The 21169-nt window shown below is 51.7% G+C and overlaps 1 protein-coding gene across 2 annotated transcripts in view; it reads left to right on the top strand.

Moving 5' to 3' along the window:
* The window catches only part of LOC147106479 (carbohydrate sulfotransferase 1), a 75221-nt gene that overhangs the window by 44235 nt on the left and 9817 nt on the right, over positions 1–21169 (top strand). The window contains exons 3-4 of one of the 2 annotated variants that reach the window (XM_086009702.1): positions 2908–2931; positions 9509–9525. The exons of the other annotated variant lie outside the window; for it this stretch is intronic. Coding sequence (XP_085865828.1) covers positions 2908–2931; positions 9509–9525 — 41 coding nt within the window. The remainder of the gene's footprint in view (positions 1–2907; positions 2932–9508; positions 9526–21169) is intronic. 2 annotated transcript variants of the gene reach the window in all.

Genomic DNA, 21169 nt, shown 5'->3' with positions numbered 1-21169 from the left:
CGGCCTTGCCTTACAATAGACAGGCTTCACATTGGACTTGATGTGGATATGCGCATCATACCCAGTGATGCCCTCATAACTGTCTGAGAACATGCTTTCGTATTTGTCCAGCATTGTGTCGAGTTGCTTCTTTGAAGCATCTACACTGAAGACATTTTTCCAGTCTAGTTTTAACTTTCTCAATCAGTCTTTGCCCATGAGGGTTGGCCTGTTGTTGTAGCTCGCTACAATAATAGGCAGCTTTACTGACTGGCCATTGTGTTGAACAGTACATTCCATTTGTCCACATGTCTCTAGGATTTCTCCAGAGTAGGTTTTTATCTCTACGGTACTCTTTGAAAGTGGTATTTGATTAAACTTACTCTCATATGTGTCCTTACTCATGATAGAGCAGTCCACCGCCGTGTCGATATACATATCAATATATCGCTCGTTGATCAAATGTTTTGCAGGGAAGTCCTTCTCACGACTACTAGCATTGCCGCTAGTGGCATAGATACTGTAGGTGCCTAGTTCTTCAACATCAGGTTTGTTCACTTCAATATTGTGAATTCCTCCCTTTTATTGTCGCTGCTTTGTATTGCCACTAGAATGGTTCTTACTTCCTACTTTGATCGAGCTCCGCAAGCTGTTGAAATATGGCCTTGCTTCTGGCAGTGAAAACACTTCACATCTCTGCATTGGCAGGTCTGTGGTGAGTGATTTCCATTGCAGTGATAACAATTCGCTGAACTGCTCTCACCGACATGCTTTTGACTCGGTCTCACAACTTTAGATTTGGTGGTGGCTTTGTGACTGTAGACCTCAGCTGCACTAGTCAATTCAATTCAATTCAAATCGCTTTATTGGCATGATAAGGTACATCTTATGTTGCCAAAGCATCGAAAAACATTTATGGTTGAACACATAAACGCAGATCTATCCATACAGTGTATAAACAGATATATCCCTGAGTGTCTAAATACACTCAGGGATATATCTGCTGCTCCGAGTGGTTGCGAGGCCCGACCACTTGGAGCAGCAGGGAGCAGCGAGGAGGAGCCCGGCTTAAAAACCGGCGGCAGTTGCGAGGCCCGACCACTCGGAGCAGCAGGGAGCAGCGAGGAGGAGCCCGGCTTAAAAACCGGCGGCAGTTGCGAGGCCCGACCACTCGGAGCAGCAGGGAGCAGCGAGGAGGAGCCCGGCTTAAAAACCGGCGGCAGTTGCGAGGCACACCAAATCAACAGCAGAGGAGAGAGGTAAAAAGTAATCAGTGTGTGACGTCACCAGGGAGCAGGTAAGTGATTGGTTGGTGAGTATTTCTCTTTTTTAAACTTTAACTCTGTAGTTTATAGTGACTAGGGTCTTTTCTGGTGTAGCAGGGACTGTAGGTAGACTATACAAGCGCGTTAGAGGTATCTTTAATTGGTGATAGTGAATTTAATTTAAATTAATTAAAGGGTAAGTCATGCCAGGAGAGCCCAGCCCCGTGATGTGCTCCTCTTGCTCTATGTGGGAATTCAGGGACACTGCCCCTGATGACCACGTGTGCAGGAAATGCATCCATCTGCAGCTACTAGCAGACCGCATTGAGGCGCTGGAGCTGCGGGTGGATGGGTTGTTGAGCATTCACGATGCTGAGAGGGTCGTGGATAGCACGTTTAGTGAGTTAGTCACACCGCAGGGAAGGGTTGCACAGGAAGAAAGGAAATGGGTGACCACCAGGCAGAGCAATAGAAGCAGGCAGGTAGTGCAGGAGACCCCTGTGACCATTCCCCTCTCAAACAGGTATACCGATTTGGATACTGTTGAGGGGGATGACTCACCAGGGGAAGGCAGCAGCAGCCAACTTCCTGGCACTGGGGGTGCTCCCGCTGCCCAGGAAGGGAGGAAAAAGAGTGGGAGAGCAATAGTGGTAGGGGATTCTATAGTAAGGGAAACAGATAGGCGTTTCTGTGGCCATAGACATGAATCCAGGATGGTTTGTTGCCTCCCTGGTGCCAGGGTCAAGGATGTCACTGAGCGGCTGCAGGGCATTCTGGAGGGGGAGGGTGAACAGGCAGAGGTCGTGGTCCACATTGGTACCAACGACATAGGTAAAAAGAGGGATGAGGTCCTGCAGCAAGAATTTAGGGAGCTAGGTGGAAGATTAAAGAGCAGGACCTCAAAGGTTGTAATCTCTGGATTACTCCCGGTGCCACGTGCTAGTGAGTATAGGAATAGGAAGATAGAACAGATGAATGCGTGGCTAAAGGGATGGTGCAGGGGGGAGGGCTTTAGTTTCCTGGATCACTGGGCCTGCTTCTGGGGAAGGTGGGACTTGTACAAGTCGGACGGTCTACACCTGAACCAGAGGGGGACCAATATCCTTGCGGGGAGGTTTGCTAGCACTGCTGGGGGGGGTTTAAACTAACTTGGCAGGGGGATGGGATACAGAGTGGAGCTATAGTAGGGGGTGATTTACAGCCAAATACAGAGGAAAAAACAAGTCAGCTGGGAAGGCAGAGAAAATATGTGAGGGCAAAAGGGAATATGGCAAGGCTGGAAGGCATTTATTTTAATGCAAGGAGTCTTGCAAATAAGGTGGATGAACTGAAGTTGTTGTTGAACACATGGGAGTACGATATTGTTGCTATCACGGAGACATGGTTGAGGGAGGGTCAGGACTGGCAGCTCAATATTCCGGGGTATAGAATCTTCAGGAGAGATAGAGGGGGGTGTAAAAGGGGAGGGGGTGTTGCAATATTAATTAAGGAGTCGATTACTGCTGTAAGGAGGGATGATATATTAGCGGGTTCCTCTAATGAGGCCATATGGGTAGAAATTAAAAACAAAAAGGGGGCAAGCACCTTGCTGGGAGTGTACTATAGGCCCCCAAACAGTCAGGGGGAGATAGAGGAACAGATATGTAGGCAAATCTCAGAGAAGTGCGAAAATAATAGGGTAATAATAGTGGGGGATTTCAACTTCCCCAATATTAATTGGGATAGTCAGAGTGTGAAAGGCTTAGAGGGTGCAGAATTCTTAAAGTGCATCCAGGAGAGCTTTTTGAGCCAACATGTAGAAAGTCCTACAAGAGAGGGGGTGGTACTGGACCTAATTCTAGGGAATGTAGCCGGGCAAGTGGTGGAAGTATCAGTAGGAGAGCATTTTGGCGACAGTGACCATAATTCGGTGAGATTTAAGGTGGTCATGGAAAAAGACAATGATGGCCCGGAAATAAGGGTTCTAAATTGGGGGATGGCCGATTTTAATATGATAAGGCAGGATCTGGCCAAAGTGGACTGGGAGCAGCTACTTATAGGAAAATCCACATCAAAGCAGTGGGAGGCTTTCAGAAGGGAAATAGAGAGAGTACAACGCCAACATGTTCCTGTAAAGGTCAAGGGTGGGACCAACAAGCAAAGGGAACCTTGGATGACAAGGGATATACAAAAATGCATTAGGAAAAAAAGTTTTTTTTTTGGCAGTTACAAAAGACTAAAGACGGAGGAAGCCCTAGAGGAGTATAAAAAGTGCAGGGGCATACTTTAAAAAGAAATTAGGAGGGCGAGGAGGGGCCATGAAATAACACTGGCGAGCAAAATAAAGGAAAATCCTAAGATGTTTTATAAGTATATTAAGGGCAAGAGGATAACCAGGGAAAGGGTAGGGCCCATTAGGGACCAAAGTGGCAATCTGTGTGTAGAGCCAGATGATGTAGACGGGGTTTTAAATGAATTTTTTGCATCTGTGTTCACTATGGAGAAAGATGATGTAGACATAGAAATCGGGCAAGGGGACTGTGACATACTTGAACATATTAGCATCGGGAGGGAGGAGGTACTAGCGGTTTTAGCAGGCCAAAAAGTGGATAAATCCCCAGGCCCGGACAAGATGTGTCCCAGGCTGTTGTGTGAGGCAAGGGAGGAGATTGCAGGGGCTCTGACACAAATTTTCAGAACCTCTCTGGCCACAGGGGATGTACCAGAGGACTGGAGAACAGCTAACGTAGTACCCTTATTCAAGAAGGGTAGCAGGGATAAACCAGGGAATTACAGGCCAGTGAGCCTAACATCTGTGGTAGGGAAATTATTGGAAAAAATTCTGAGGGACAAAATTAGTCTCCACTTGGAGAGGCAAGGATTAATCGGGGATAGTCAGCATGGCTTTGTCAAGGGTAAATCATGTCTGACAAATCTGATTGAATTTTTCGAGGGGGTGACTAGGTGTGTGGATGAGGGAAATGCTGTGGATGTGGTTTACATGGACTTCAGTAAAGCTTTTGACAAAGTCCCGCATAGGAGACTGGTCAAGAAGGTAAGAGCCCATGGGATCCAGGGTGCCTTGGCACGTTGGATCCTAAACTGGCTGAGTGGCAGGAGGCAGAGGGTGATGGTCGAAGGTTGCTTTTGTGACTGGAAGCCTGTGTCTAGTGGGGTACCTCAGGGATCGGTGCTGGGTCCCTTGCTGTTTGTGATCTACATAAATGATTTGGATGAGAATGTAAAAGGTATGATCAGTAAGTTCGCAGATGACACAAAAATTGGTGGGGTGGTAAATTGTGAGGAGGAAAGCCTCAGGCTACAGGAAGATATAAACGAGTTGGTCAGATGGGCGGAAAAGTGGCAAATGGAATTTAACCCTGAAAAGTGCGAGGTGATGCATTTTGGACGGACAAATAAGGCAAGGGAGTACACAATGAGTGGTAGGACCCTAGGAAGTACAGAGGGTCAGAGGGACCTTGGTGTGCATGTACATAGATCCCTGAAGGCAGCGGAACAGGTAGATAAGGTGGTTAAAAAGGCATATGGGATACTTGCCTTCATTAGCCGAGGCATAGAATATAAGAGCAGGGAGGTTATGATGGAGCTGTACAAAACGCTGGTGTGGCCACAGCTGGAGTACTGTGTGCAGTTCTGGTCGCCTCACTATAGGAAGGATGTGATTGCTTTAGAGAGGGTGCAGAGAAGATTCACCAGGATGTTACCTGGGATGGAGCGCCTCAGCTATGAAGAAAGACTAAACAGGCTGGGGTTGTTTTCATTGGAGCAAAGAAGGCTGAGGGGGGACCTGATTGAGGTGTACAAAATGATGAGGGGCATAGATAGGGTAGATAAAGAGGAACTTTTCCCCTTAGTAGGGGGGTCAATAACAAGGCGGCATAGATTCAAGGTAAGGGGCAGGAGATTTAGAGGGGATTTGAGGAGGAACTTTTTCACCCAGAGGGTGGTTGGAATCTGGAACTCTCTGCCTGAAAGGGTGGTAGAGGCAGGAACCCTCACAACATTCAAGAAGCATTTGGATGAGCACTTGAAATGCCATTGCATACAAGGCTATGGACCAAATGCTGGAAAATGGGATTAGACTGGACAGGGATTGATGGACGGCGCAGACACGATGGGCTGAAGGGCCTCTTTCTGTGCTGTAAAACTCGATGACTCTAAAACTCTATGACTCTAATTTGTATATACTCTTTTCTTAGATTTAATGGTTGTCCCTCTGTTTATGGCAAGCTGTAACATAGTGTGCCGCTAAGGTTACACAATTTCTCTCTTCCCCTAGTAGGTATGGGAGTTTTTGGTCGTCATTCAAATTTCTGAATTCAGGGCATATTTTTGTGAATTTTGGGTAGAAATTCTCCCTGATGCCCTGATATTTTCCACAAGCTGTGAGGAAGTGCATCTCTGTCTCCACCACTCCCTGACTGCAGTGAGAGCATATCCTGTCCTCTCTTGGCAGCCGGGTCTGCCTGTGTCTGCCTTTTTCGATGGCCAGGCTATGTTCACTAAGTCTGTACATTGTCAAGGTTTTTCTCAGTTTGCTATCCTTTACCATGGTCAGGTATTCAGCCATGTTGTATTGTCTGTTTAGGGCTGTGGTAAACCACTGTCATACCTGTCTGTGTCTGTATGTGTATTCCACTAGGTACAGGTCTGGACATGCCTCGGCTGACTCCTCCCACTATTCCAGGTATATAAGTGACTACCTCCCAGTCCCTTAGTATTCTGGACGGGTCGACCACTCGAGACTAGACCTTCATTCTTTAGTTAATAAAAGCCTGATTGTTACTCGCTCAACTTCAGTCTTTTGAGTAATTGATGGCGCATCAATTTTATTAACTAAATTTTTTATAATGGAGAAGATCCTCACACCAGCATGCCTGGACCTGGACAGTCGGGAAGCGGACGCTTCCACCAAGTTTGCTCACTGGCTCACGTGCTTCGAGACATTCCTGACTGCCTCCACTGCGGTCGAAACGGATGCGGACAAACTGTCTGTCCTGATCTCCAAGGTGAACCACCGAGTGTACTCAGTCATCCGGGACGCGACCTCGTACACAGCCGCCCTCCAGCTCCTCAAGACCCAGTACACGCGCCCTGTGAACGAAGTATACGCTAGGCACCTTCTGGGGAGTCGCAAGCAACAACCTGGGGAATCGACTGAGGAATACCTCCAAGCACTGTCCGTGCTTGGCCGGGCCTGTGGGTGTAAGGCGGTAACGCCCACTAAGTACACGGAGGAACTGATCCGGGATGCCTTCGTAGCGGGCCACAGGTCCAACTACACCCGACAGCGACTGCTGGAGCAGAGTGACCTCACCCTCGACAAAGCCTCCGACATCGCACTAACGCTGGACGCAGCCTTCCGGGGCATGGATGCCTACTCCTCTGCACCGTGGACGCCGCGGGGAACGACAACCTGGGACACGGTAGGACAGCCCCATAGCACCGTGCCACCCCAGCCACAGCCCAACAACGGCCCAACTACCGCAGCAGTGTCCCAAAGCCAGACAGCAGTATCCCAAGGCCAGAAATGCTACTTCTGTGGCCAGGCCAAACACCCCAGAGCGCGCTGCCCGGCGAAGAATGCAACCTGCTCGGGCTGCGGGAAAAAGGGACACTACGCCAGCGTCTGCAAGGCCAAAGCCACCCCGAACGCCAGCAGCGCCGCGTGTGGGCCGTGCGAGCCGCCATCTTGGGCCTCCCCAGCCATGTGCGAACCACCGCAGCAGCAGCCATCTTGGACGACTCCAGCCACATGGGAATCATGGGCGCCGCCATCTTGGACACCAGCCGGGACGCAGCAGACCGCCAACCCCCCCCCATCTGATACTCGCAGCGACACACCGACCCCTACGCTGGCCTCTGTGACGCTGGACCAAACGAGACCGCACCAGCTAGCTCGGTCCAAAATGGACGTTAAGGTAAACGGCCATGCAATAAACTGCCTTTTTGACTCCGGGAGCACAGAGAGCTTCATCCACCCCGACACGGTGCGGCGTTGCTCTCTCCCAGTCCTGCCTGCGCACCAGCGGATTTCTATGGCCTCCGAGTCCCAGTCAGCGGACATTGGCGGCTACTGCGTGGTGACACTAGTAGTAGACGGGACTGTGTTCAATAATTTTAAACTCCTGGTCCTGCCCGACCTCTGCGCTGCCGTTCTACTGGGGTTGGATTTCCAGTGCCACCTCAAAAGCGTTACGATGGCGTACGGTGGCCCCCTCCCCCCACTCACAGTCCGCAGCCAGCAGCCTCCAAATTGCCCGCCGCGCACTAGATGCAACCTCTCCACACTCAGAGTCCCACCCCCCCCACTGTTTGCTAACCTCACCCCCGACTGTAAGCCCATCGCCACAAAGAGCAGGCGATACAGTGCCGGGGACAGGGTTTTCATCAAAACCGAAGTGGAACGGCTCCTGAAGGAGGGGATTATTGAGGGCAGCTCCAGCCCCTGGCGAGCCCAGGTTGTGGTCGTTAAGACCGGCGAGAAACAACGCCTGGTCATCGACTACAGCCAAACAATAAACCGCTACACCCTGCTGGACGCCTACCCACTCCCCCGCATAGCTGACATGGTCAACCAGATCGCGCAGTACCGCGTCTTTTCGACCATTGACCTGAAATCAGCGTACCACCAGCTCCCCATCAGCCCTGAAGACCGCCAGTATACTGCTTTTGAGGCAAACGGCCGCCTCTATCACTTCCTTAGGGTTCCCTTCGGCGTTACCAACGGGGTCTCCGTCTTCCAAAGGGAGATGGACCGGATGGTCGATCAAAACGAGCTGCAGGCCACTTTCCCTTACCTAGATAATGTGACCATCTGCGGCCATGACTTGCAGGACCATGACGCAAACCTCGAGAAATTCCTCCGCACCGCCCAACTCCTGAACCTGACATATAACAAGGAGAAGTGCATATTCCGCACAGACCGCCTCGCCATCCTTGGCTGTGTTGTAGAACACGGGGTCATCGGTCCCGACCCGGACCGGATGCGTCCCCTTATGGAACTCCCACTGCCCCACTGCCTAAAAGCTCTGAAGAGGTGCCTAGGGTTTTTTTCCTACTACGCTCAGTGGGTCCCCTACTATGCAGACAAAGCCCGTCCGCTGATCAAGTCCACCTCTTTTCCCGTGACGGCAGAGGCCCGCTTAGCCTTCCACCGTATCAAGGAAGACATTGCCAAAGCCACCATGCATGCAGTGGACGAATCCATCCCCTTCCAGGTGGAAAGCGATGCGTCCGACTTCGCTCTGGCCGCCACCCTTAATCAGGCGGGGAGACCTGTGGCATTCTTCTCACGAACCCTCCAGGGCCCGGAGACCAGACACTCCGCGGTCGAGAAGGAGGCCCAGGCTATCGTGGAGGCTGTGCGTCATTGGAGGCACTACCTGGCCGGAAAACGATTTACCCTGCTCACTGACCAGCGTTCAGTTGCTTTTATGTTCAACAACAAGCAGAGGGGCAAAATCAAAAATGACAAGATCTTGAGGTGGAGAATCGAACTTTCCACCTACAATTACGAGATCTTGTACCGGCCTGGGAAGCTCAATGAACCCCCAGATGCCCTATCGCGTGGCACCTGCGCCAGCGCGCAGATCGATAGGCTGAGGGCCCTCCACAATGACCTCTGCCACCCGGGGGTCACCAGGTTCTTCCACTTCATCAAGGCCCGCAACCTGCCTTACTCCATTGAGGAGGTCAGGACCATGACCAAGAACTGCCAAGTCTGCGCTGAGTGCAAACCGCACTTTTATAGACCAGACAGAGCCCACCTGATAAAAGCCACTCGCCCTTTCGAACGCCTGAGCGTCGATTTTAAAGGGCCTCTCCCCTCCTCCGACCGCAATGTGTACTTCCTCAACATCATTGACGAGTACTCCCGGTTCCCGTTCGCTATCCCCTGCCCGGACATGACCAGTGCCACGGTCATTAAATGTCTGAACAGCCTCTTCACCCTGTTCGGTTTCCCCAGCTATATCCATAGCGACCGGGGCTCATCGTTTATGAGCGACGAACTCCGCCAGTACCTGCTCGCTAGGGGTATAGCCACAAGCAGGACCACCAGTTACAACCCCCGGGGGAACGGACAGGTGGAAAGAGAGAATGCAACTGTTTGGAAGGCTGCCCTACTAGCCTTAAAGTCTAGGGGCCTTCCGACCTCCCGCTGGCAGGAGGTGCTCCCCGATGCGCTCCACTCGATTCGGTCACTTCTCTGCACTGCCACCAATGCCACCCCTCACGAGAAAATGTTTGTCTTCCCAAGGAAGTCCACATCGGGGACATCGTTACCGCCATGGCTGACGTCCCCAGGGCCGGTACTACTGAGAAGACACGTGAGGGCCAATAAAACGGACCCCCTGGTCGAGAGGGTCGACCTCCTCCACGCCAACCCCCAGTACGCTTACATTGCGTACCCGGACGGGCGGGAGGACACAGTCTCCATACGAGACCTCGCACCCTCGGGGACCGCTGTAACCCACTACCCATTACCACCCCCCCCCACGACCCGATATCCAACCCCAGCAGCCGGCTCGCCTTGGACCGTCACCCACGAGGACTACACTCCAGGGCCCCAGCCTACACGGGACGCGACGCCGGAAGCTCCACCACCCCTGCCGTCGCCACGTCGATCACAGCGGCAGACAAGACCTCCGGAGAGACTCCAATACACGAACTTTTAAATACACTTCACCCCGCCGGACTCATTTCTAAACAAGGGGTGAATGTGGTAAACCACTGTCATACCTGTCTGTGTCTGTATGTGTATTCCACTAGGTACAGGTCTGGACATGCCTCGGCTGACTCCTCCCACTATTCCAGGTATATAAGTGACTACCTCCCAGTCCCTTAGTATTCTGGACGGGTCGACCACTCGAGACTAGACCTTCATTCTTTAGTTAATAAAAGCCTGATTGTTACTCGCTCAACTTCAGTCTTTTGAGTAATTGATGGCGCATCAAGGGCCAAATAGCAATTGAGTTTGTTTTGGGTTTTTGTTGTTTCTGCCCAATATGACAGATATTTTTCCTTTTGCTTAGTGACAATTGTGTTGGGTCGAATTCTCTGTGCTACGATGTCACTGTCCTGGGGCTGGTTATTGTTAGTAGTGTTAGTAGTTACTTCACTGAGTCCCAGGACTTGAGTTGGACGGAGCTCCCGAGCATTCTTAGACACCATCTCCATAGATAGGGTGATTTTACATGCTATGTCAAACGTTAAGAGCATAAGAACATAAGAAATAGGAGCAGGAGTCGGCCATTCGGCCCCTCGAGCCTGCTCCGCCACAAGGCCCCTCGAGCCTGCTGCGCCATTCAATAAGATCATGGCTGATCATTGACCTCAATTGCACTTTCCCCCCGAGCTCCATATCCCTTGATACCCCTAGAGTCCAAAAATCTATCTATTTCAGCCTTGAATATACTCAAAGACTCAGCATTCACAGCCCTCTGGGGCAGAGAATTCCAAAGATTCACAACCCTCTGAGTGAAAAAATTCTTCCTCATCTCAGTCTTAAATGGCCGACCTCTTTGTGGTAAACCACTTTTATCGTTACACTATAGTTATCACTGTTGTATTGTTATCACCGTTATCACTGTTGTATCACGATACGAGGTCGCCTCTTGTCGCGCTGTTATACCTGGGCTGACCACCTCTGACTCCGCCCATGGCTCCACCTACCTGCCCAGGTATAAAGGTAGTCGACTGGCTGGTATTCCTCCTTGTTGGACCCGATCACCCACGAGGGTGGGCTCTGTTATTTAGTCAATAAAAACCTTTAGTTACGTTCCTAACTCGTCGCCTTTTATTGGACGAATTGATAGGTATATCAATTTTATTGACTAAATTTTAAAGATGTCTACTACTGGCCAGCCAGAAGCCCTCCCAGAAGCACAGCCACACCAGCCGGCTTGGCTGCAAGCCCTCAAACCACCGTACCTGGATCTAAACCCACAGGCAGCAAACGCAGCCCTCAACTTCAAACACTGGCTGGACTGCTTCGAATCCTACCTGGAAGAATCCGGCGCCCCGCAGAGATCCAAACTAAGACTTCTGAACGCCCAAGCGAGCCCGAGAGTATACGCACTCATACAGGACACGACTACGTACGAGGCCGCTATCAACCTACTGAAACAGCAGTACCGCAGCCCGGTAAATTACATGTACACCAGGCACCTCCTAAGATCCCGCCCGCAACAGCCAGGAGAGTCTGTAGCTGAATTTTTACGGGCGCTAAGAGCACTCGGCAGGAACTGTGACTTTAAAGCGGTGACGGCTGTTGAAAATACGGAAGATAATATCCGCGATGCCTTTGTGAAAGGCCTACGGTCCGACTACTCACGGCAAAGACTGCTTGAAGCTAAAGACCTCGACCTGGACAAAGCTGAAGCCCTCGCTCTCTCCCTGGAGGTGGCCCATCAGGACCAGGAGGCGTTTTCCAGGTACTGCTCGCGACCCTGGGACTCGGGCCCGACCCCTACCGCAATACCCTTCGCAGCGCCGCCCCCGGGACCTACCTCAGCGTCGGCGTCCCGGACCCGACCGGGCCCGCCACCCCTGGTACCGGCTCCGACATCGGGCACCCGCGATCGGGCCGCCGGCTGCTTCTTTTGCGGCCAGGAGAAGCACCCGAGGTCGCGCTGCCCAGCCAGGAACTCTACCTGCACAACCTGCAGGAAGAAAGGCCACTTCTCTAAGGCCTGCAGGAGCGGATCTTCAGAGGCCAGCAGTGCCTCATGCGAACTGTGGGGGCGGCCATCTTCTTTCACGGCAACTGAGGCCAGTATCCCCACACGTGAGTCATGGGGCGGCCATCTTTGATCAAGGCAACCGACCCCAATAGTGCCTCATGTGAGTTATGGGGGCAGCCATCTTCTCCGCCATTTTGTCCTACCTCGTGGGAGACGCCATTTTACACACCACGCCCGACTGCCACCGGGCCCCCGGACCCGACGACCGCCTCGCCCGCAGACGACAACGACTCGCTTACCTACACGCTAGCCTCCGTCACTCTGGATCAAGCCCGCCCACACCACCTGTCCAAGTCGATGATGGACATCAAAGTAAACGGCCACGCCACGACCTGCCTGTTCGACAGCGGAAGCACGGAGAGCTTCATCCACCCAGACACGGTGAGCCACTACTCCCTCCCTGTCCTGCCAACGCGCAACCGAATCTCGATGGCATCGAGGTCCCACGCCACGGACATTAGCGGCTACTGTGCTGTGACCTTGTCGGTTAAGGGTACAGAGTATAAAAACTTTAAACTCCTCGTCCTCCCCCAGCTCTGCGCTGCCGTCCTACTAGGGCTGGACTTCCAATCCCACCTCCAAAGTGTAACCCTAGCATACGGTGGACCCCTCCCCCCACTCACAGTCGACAACCAGCGAAGGTTAAACCGCCCACCGCGTAACACCTGCAGCCTATCCACCCTCAAGGTGCCGCCACCTTCCCTGTTCGCTAACCTCACCCCCGACTGCAAACCCGTCGCTACCAAGAGCAGGCGGTACAGCGCTGGGGACAGAGCTTTCATTAGCTCTGAGGTGCAGCGTCTCCTGAAGGAGGGCATCATCGAGGGGAGCAACAGCCCCTGGCGTGCCCAGGTCGTGGTCGTTAAGACCGGCGATAAAAATCGCCTGGTCATCGACTACAGCCAGACCATAAACAGATACACCCAGCTGGATGCATACCCCCTTCCCCGCATATCTGACATGGTCAATCAGATTGCACAATACCGCGTATTCTCGACCATCGACCTTAAGTCGGCCTACCACCAACTCCCTATCCACCCCGAGGACCGCCAGTACACCGCCTTCGAGGCGAATGGGCGCCTATACCACTTCCTTAGGGTCCCCTTCGGTGTCACCAACGGGGTCTCGGTCTTCCAAAGGGAGATGGACCGGATGGTTGACCAGAACGGACTGCAGGCCACATTCCCCTACCTAGATAACGTCACCATCTGCGGCCGCGACCGGCAGGACCACGACGTGAATCTGGAGAAATTCCTCCGTACAGCCCAACGGCTGAACCTCACCTACAATAAGGAGAAATGTGTGTTTAACACCTCGCGCCTTGCCATCCTTGGCTGTGTAGTAGAGAACGGACTCATCGGCCCCGACCCCGAAAGAATGCGCCCCCTCATGGAGCTACCCCTCCCCCACTGCCCTAAGGCACTTAAGAGAACCCTGGGGCTCTTCGCCTACTATGCCCAATGGGTGCCCAATTATGCGGACAAAGCCAGACCCCTCATGAAGTCCACATCCTTCCCCCTTACGGAGGAAGCGTGCGCAGCCTTCTCCCTCATTAAGGGAGACATTGCCAAGGCCACTATGCACGCAGTGGATGAGTCCATCCCCTTCCAAGTCGAGAGCGATGCATCCGACTTCGCCCTAGCCGCCACCCTTAACCAGGAGGGGAGACCGGTGGCCTTCTTCTCAAGGACCCTACAGGGCCCTGAGATCCGACACTCGTCGGTCGAGAAGGAGGCCCAGGCGATTGTGGAGGCGGTACGACGCTGGAGGCACTACCTGGCAGGCAAACGATTTACCCTCCTTACCGACCAACGTTCGGTCGCCTTTATGTTTAATAACAAGCTGAGGGGCAAAATCAAGAATGACAAGATCTTGAGGTGGAGAATCGAGCTCTCCACCTACGATTATGATATCTTGTACCGGCCAGGTAAGCTGAACGAACCCCCCGATGCTCTGTCACGAATTACATGCGCCAGCGCGCAAAGTGATAGACTTCAGACCCTCCACAACGACCTCTGCCACCCCGGGGTCACCAGACTTTACCACTTCATTAAGGCCCGCAACCTGCCCTACTCCATCGAGGAGGTCAGGACCATAACCAGGAACTGCCAGACCTGCGCCGAGTGCAAACCGCACTTCTTTAGGCCGGACAGAGCAAGCCTGATCAAGGCCACCCGCCCCTTCGAGCGCCTGAGCATCGACTTTAAGGGGCCCCTCCCGTCCTCTGACCGTAATGTGTACTTCCTCAACATTGTTGATGAGTACTCCCGTTTCCCCTTTGCCTTCCCCTGCCCAGACATGACCAGTACCACGGTCATTAAATGCCTGAACGACCTCTTCGCCTTGTTCGGGTTCCCAAACTATATACATAGTGACCGGGGCTCCTCTTTCATGAGCGAGGAACTCCATCAGTTCCTACTAGCGAGAGGTATTGCAGCAAGTAGGACCACCAGCTACAACCCCCAAGGGAACGGCCAGGTGGAAAGAGAGAACGCGACGGTATGGAAGGCCGTCCTCTTAGCCTTAAAGTCTAAGGGCCTCCCAACCTCCCGCTGGCAGGAAGTCCTCCCGACAGCACTGCACTCCATCCGGTCACTACTTTGCACTGCCGTTAACGCCACCCCCCATGAACGAATGTTTGTTTTCCCCAGGAAGTCGACTACGGGAACCACTCTACCAACCTGGCTGACCTCTCCGGGGCCCGTCTTGCTGCGAAAGCACGTGAGGGCCCATAAAACAGACCCCCTGGTCGAAAGGGTGAACCTCCTGCACGCCAACCCCCAGTACGCCTACGTGGCTTACCCAGACGGGCGGGAGGACACTGTCTCCTTACGAGACCTCGCACCCTCGGGCACTCCGGAGACATCACCTTTACCCCCCCCCACCACCCCCCCAATTCCAGCCCAGGTAGACGGCATGCCGGAACCCCACGAGCCTTCGCCGACCACGCAGACACCAGCACTAACACCGGATAATGCAGCACCGCCGCTGCGACGATCGGAGAGGCTTACGAGGCCTCCGGACAGACTGACATACCAGAACTGGTAGTACACTTCACCCCGCCGGACTCAAATCTAAACAAGGGGTGAATGTGGTAAACCACTTTTATCGTTACACTATAGTTATCACTGTTGTATTGTTATCACCGTTATCACTGTTGTATCACGATACGAGGTCGCCTCTTGTCGCGCTGTTATACCTGGGCTGACCACCTCTGACTCCGCCCATGGCTCCACCTACCTGCCCAGGTATAAAGGTAGTCGACTGGCTGGTATTCCTCCTTGTTGGACCCGATCACCCACGAGGGTGGGCTCTGTTATTTAGTCAATAAAAACCTTTAGTTACGTTCCTAACTCGTCGCCTTTTATTGGACGAATTGATAGGTATATCACTCTTATCCTGAGACTATGCCCCCTACTCCTAGACACTCCAGCCAGGGGAAACAACCTCTCAGCATCTACCCTGTCAATCCCCTTCAGAATCTTGTATGTTTCAATGAGATCAGCTCTCATTCTTCTAAACTCCAGAGAGTATTGGCCCATCCTACACAATCTCTCATCATGGGACAGCCCTCTCATCCCAGGAATCAATCTAGTGAACCTTCGTTGCACCGCCTCCAAGGCAAGTATATCCTTCCTTAGATAAGGAGACCAGAACTGTGCACAGTACTCCAGGTGTGGTCTCACCAAGGCCCTGTACAATTGCAGCAAGACTTCCTTACTCTTATACTCCAATCCCTTTCAATAAAGGCCAACATGCCATTTGCCTTCCTTATTGCTTGCTGTCCCTGCACGCTAGCTTTCTGTGTTTATTGCAAAAGGACACCCAAATTTCTCTGAACACCAACATTTGAAAGTTTCTCACCATTTAAAAAATATTCTGTTTTTCTATTCTTCCTACCAAAGTGAATAACCTCACATTTCCCTACATTATACTCCATCTGCCACCTTACTGCCCACTCACTCAGTCTATCGATATCCCTTTGCAGACTCTCTGTGTTCTCCTCACAGCTTACTGTCCCACCTAGCTTTGTATTGTCAGCAAGCTTGGATCCATTACATTTGGTCCCTTCATCTAGGTCATTAATTAATCTATATATATAAAAGGATCGATCTGTCTGTCTGTCTATCTGTCTGTCTGTCTGTCCTTCGGTGTGCGTCTGTCCGGCTATGCACTCGAAAGTTATAGAGCGTACCTACACGTGCGTTACCTCCAAAGAAAGCTTACGGTTCCAGGATGGTCGTAAGCGTATTTACTTTTCGGTCGGACGAAAATTGTTCGCGCCTTATGCAAAAAACCTTCAAAATTAAACTCATTATCTGCTAATTACCATTGATTGACTGACGTCAAGGTTCGACCAATCCTGTGCCGTCATGACTGACCAAGCCTACAGTTCAGTCGCCTGATGGTTGGCCAATCGCTGCGTCTGTGGGCGGGACTAATCGTTTTCATCTCAGGGATCTGGCAGCCATTGCCTCAAGCTAAAAACCCCATTTACTTCCAGCTCAAAATCTGCTAATCCAGCTTCGAAAAAGTTAGTATCTCTTTTAAAAATAACATAAGATTTACCAAAAACGTTTTATAAGTACTTCCACATTCATCTTTCAAGGTATTAAAAGGTAGAAATGTTGCCCGCCAGCAGATTGAGAGAGGGACACAGAGACAGGGCCCAAAAGCCTGGGACTCGATTTAAAATGTTGCCCGGCAGCAGATTCACAGAGGGACACAGAGAGGCCCCAAAGCCTGGGAGTCGATTTAAACCGCCCGGCCCAAAACAGCCCTGGCAAAGCCGGGCTCCCCCAGCTAGTATAAATTATAAATAGCTGAGGCCTCAACACTGATCCTTGTGGCACCCCACTAGTTACAGCCTGCCTACCTGAAAAAATCCATTTATCCCTACTCTCTGTTTTCTGTCCATTAACCAATCCTCTATCCATGCTACTATATTACTCCCAGCCCCAATTCTTTTGTAATAACCTTTTATGTGGCACCTTATCGAATGCCTTTTGGAAATCCAAATATACTACCTCCACTGGTTCCCCTTTATCTACTCTGCTAGTTACATCCTCAAAAAACGCTAATAAATTTGTCAAACACAATTTGCCTTTCATAAAACCATGTTGACTTTGCTTAATCATGTTATGATTTTCTAAGTGTACTGATACCACTTTCTTAACAATGGATTCAGAGGGCTGGATTTTGCCATTGGGAGCGGGTTGGGGGCGGGTCAGGTGGTCGGTGGTTCCCGCTCCCGCCTCCGATGTCAAGCGGGAGAATTTATCAATTTTGCCCTAATTGGCACTTGATTCCCAGCGTGTGTGAACCCCTGACCCAGTGAGTCTTTTGGTCCTGGAACTCGCCTCTGATGACGTCATTTATGCGGCTGCATTTAAGGCCTGCAAGCAGCCTTGGTTCATTTTCTGCCATAGAACTTTTATTGGAGATACTTCTGAGGGATTTGTAGTGCACAGATGTCAGCCTCAAGGTCCAAGCCGCACCCCGCTTTGATGAGGACTCCCTCCATGCTCTGGTGGAGGGAGCCAGAGCTCAGAAAGAGGAAAAAACCTCCCCAGCAGACCAAAGCTGTGTGGCTACAAGTGGCCCAGGAGGTCAGTGCAAGATCAATGTGCAGCAGAACCTGGTTGCAGTGCCGAAAGAGGTTTAATGACCTTCTCCGCACAGGAAAAGTGAGTATTACATCACCATGACCCTCAATCTGCTCCCCATCGCCTCTCATCACCAGCACTCTGCATTGTCAACCTGCTCCTCCATATCCCACTTGACCCTTAATCATTCCCTCTCTCTCTATGGACACATTCACTTAACTATTTGACTATGCTGCCCTCACACTCCCTGTCACTGTGATGCTATGACAACAACTTACAACACACAGGGAGGGCCCTTGGTCTTGGGACCTCTTTGTGTCCTTCTAAGCATCTATGTTATGGATTCTCTACACTCACTCCTTCATTCTCATTCAAACTCCACTTGTGTCTCTCATTGCAGGAAAAGAGAGCCCACAATAAGAGGGAAAGGGCGAAGACAGGAGGAGGGCCACCCTCAATAGTCCAGCTCACCAGCGCAGAGGAGGCGGCTCTCGAGATCGTGGGAGCCAAGGAAGGTGCACAAGTGGGAGACGGACAGTCGGGCACATCAGAGCAAGCTGGTGACAGAGTAGTTTTTCGTCTCTCTCATTGACATTGCATGAGTGACTGATCTTGATTCTGATGCTCTAACAGATTGACTTATGATCATCTGCACAATTCAATGAGCAGGCAACATTTATCTCACATCTTTAACTCTTTCCTTTACTCCCCACAGGACCATCGATAGCCCCCCTCCCCACTGTCCAGGAGGAACAGCCTGAGCCAGAAGACTCCTCAGAGGAAGCTGCAACCTCTGAGGGCACAGCGTCACCAGAATTAAGCGCACCCAACACCAGCGCAGACACTCACACCTCAGTGGGACCTTCAGAACATAGAGTAGTGTTATCACCTGGTGTATCACAGCTCACAAGCGAGCATCAGCAGATGGTGGAGACATGGACAGCAGTGGAGAGTCCTCGTCGCAGTGGAGAGGACGCTCCCAGCTCAGCTCCGCTGCATGTTGACCCTCTGCCTCTGGGCCCATCCAGAAGGAGAGTGGTGCTGGATCTCCAGGAACAGGTGCAGGAGTCTCTGGCAGGTTTTGTCTCCAGGGTCGCTGCGAGTGTGGAACGGATGGAAGAGTCCATCGCTAACATGAGCAGAGCCTTTGTGGAGGCATTGGTGCATGAACGCATCACCATGGAAAGGATGGCAACCTCCGTGGAAAGGATGGCTACCTCCGTGGAAAGGATGGCTACCTCTATGGTAAGGATGGCTACCGTAGAGGACAGGATGGCTACGGTAGAGGAGAGGATGGCTACGGCCATGGAGGAGCTAAGTCGCCAGGGTCTTGAAAACATGGTCATTGTTCAGAATAGACTGACATCTCTGGAGGAGCGATGGTCAGCTATTGAGCAGAGAAACCAGACCTTCATGGAAGTCCTCTGGAGTAGGACTTCCAGTGCAGAAACTGGTCCTCATGGCCCGCCCTGAAGTGCAGCAGGGTGCTGTCAAGCCACTTGCTAGCTCTGAAGTGGGGCTGACCCATGAGAGGGATGTTGGTGGCAGACAACAAGGAAGAGGGGGCTCCTCTCCAAGCGCTCACACAACCATGCCACTGCAGAGCCCACCAGAGTCCTCACCCAACTGAGATCGGCGTCTCAGCACCTGCACAGCCGCAGGAGGAGCAGACTGTTGGCGAGCCCTCACAGGTTTGCAACCCCAGAGGATGCCCTCCAAAGGGGTCGAGGCAGGAGCAGCATGAAAGTGAGCAAGGGGCCTCCACATCTGCTGAAGCCACAGGGGAAGCACCACGTAGGAGCACAAGTAAGAGGAAGATAAAGCACAAGTAGTCACAAGGGTAGTCACTTGGGTGTTCTGTTGTGTTTAATAGTGAAATGCCATCCATGAATGATTGTTATAAAATGACTTGATGGCAAACTGTTGACGTTGTGGGCTGTGTCATTTCGCAAATGGGACTTCCACATTGAGGGTTCAGGGCGACTTGGATTTGTCAGTACGGTGGTCAGAGTGATAGGAAGCCGCAGGTTCTTGTCCATTGTCGATGGTGTGGTAAGAAGGTGTGAACCAAATGTGTTTGATTGTGCAGCCTAAGCAAATCTGGCCAAGATCAGTGCATCCCTTGCATCCTGGGCAGTAATGTTCTCGTGTGCTGCTGCCGCTGGTTGATGCACCTCCGCAAGCTGTTCGTTGTTGCTCTCCTCCTCCTCCTCATCCTCCTCCTCCTCATCCTCATCCTCATCTGAGGAGGCTATGTGCTGAGCCACTTGTACCTCAGGCAGCTGCAAGCCACGACGCTGTGCCATGTTGTGAAGTGCACAGCAGACCCCGATGATTCTGGCTGCTGAGTACTGCAGGGCTCCACCTGATCTATCAAGGCATCTGAATCGCATCTTCAGCAAGCCGATGGTTTGCTCGATAATGGATCTGGTGGAAATGTGGCTGGAGTTGTAGCGCTCCTCAGCTTCGTTGGATGGCCTCCTGAACGACATCATTAGCCATGTCTTCAGGGGATAGCCCTTGTCTCCAAGTAGCCATCCACAACAACAGAAAATGCTGGAAAAACTCAGCAGGCCAGGCAACATCCGTGGAGAGAAAATAGAGTCGACGTTTCGGGTCTAACCCTTTTTCAAAACTGGAAAGGAAATGAAATAGATTGAAAGGCAGGGGTGGGAGAGAACAAAAGAAGTGAAGAGACATTAAGAGGTATTCAAAACCAGACGAGATGGTGATAGGACTAGTAAAGAAACAAAAGACAGCTCAGATTAGGTGTGAAATGTACTGGCAGAATGAGAGACAGCTGCCATGTAAAAAAAAGAGGAAGGGGGGGGAGGGAAAACCCAAAACAAAGGGGTGGAAAAAAAAAACATTTTAAGTAAAAATGCGATAGGGGCTGAGGTTATGATCTGAAATTGTTGAACTCGATATTGAGTCCGGAAGGCTGCAGAGTGCCTAATCGGAAGATGCGGTGCTGTTCCTCGAGTTTACGTTGAGCTTCCGTGGAACAATGCAAGAGGCCAAGGATGGTGAGGTCCGAGTGGGAATGGAGCGGTGAATTAAAATGACAGGCGACCGGAAGCTTGGGGTCACCCTTGTGGACTGAATGGAGGTGTTCCGCAAAGCGATCACCCAATCTGCGTTTGGTCTCCCCAATGTAGAGGAGACCGCATTGTGAGCAGCGAATACAGTATACTAGATTGCAAGAAGTACAAGTAAATTGCTGTTTCACCTGGAAGGGGTGTTTGGGACCCTGGACAGTGGGAAGGGGGGAGGTATAGGGGCAGGTGTTACATCTCCTGCGCTTGCACGGGAAGGTGCCAGGCTCCCCTCACTCACTCCAACCTACCTCCCTCTGAACTTGCAGCACTCCATTCTCTTAGATCCAACCCTGACATTGTCATTAAACCTGCTGACAAGGGTGGTGCTGTTGTTGTTTGGCGAACTGACCTCTACCTAGCGGAAGCTGAACGCCAACTCTCCGACACCTCCTCCTACCTCCACCTGGACCATGACCCCACTACCGAACATCAAACCACCGTTTCCAAGACTGTCACTGACCTCATCTCCTCTGGAG

Source organism: Somniosus microcephalus, chromosome 16 (assembly GCF_052327205.1).
Source record: "Somniosus microcephalus isolate GS21.2 chromosome 16, FLI_Smic_1.0, whole genome shotgun sequence".
In the NCBI taxonomy this organism is placed as follows: domain Eukaryota; kingdom Metazoa; phylum Chordata; class Chondrichthyes; order Squaliformes; family Somniosidae; genus Somniosus; species Somniosus microcephalus.
This window is presented reverse-complemented; position numbering and strand designations above follow the sequence as displayed.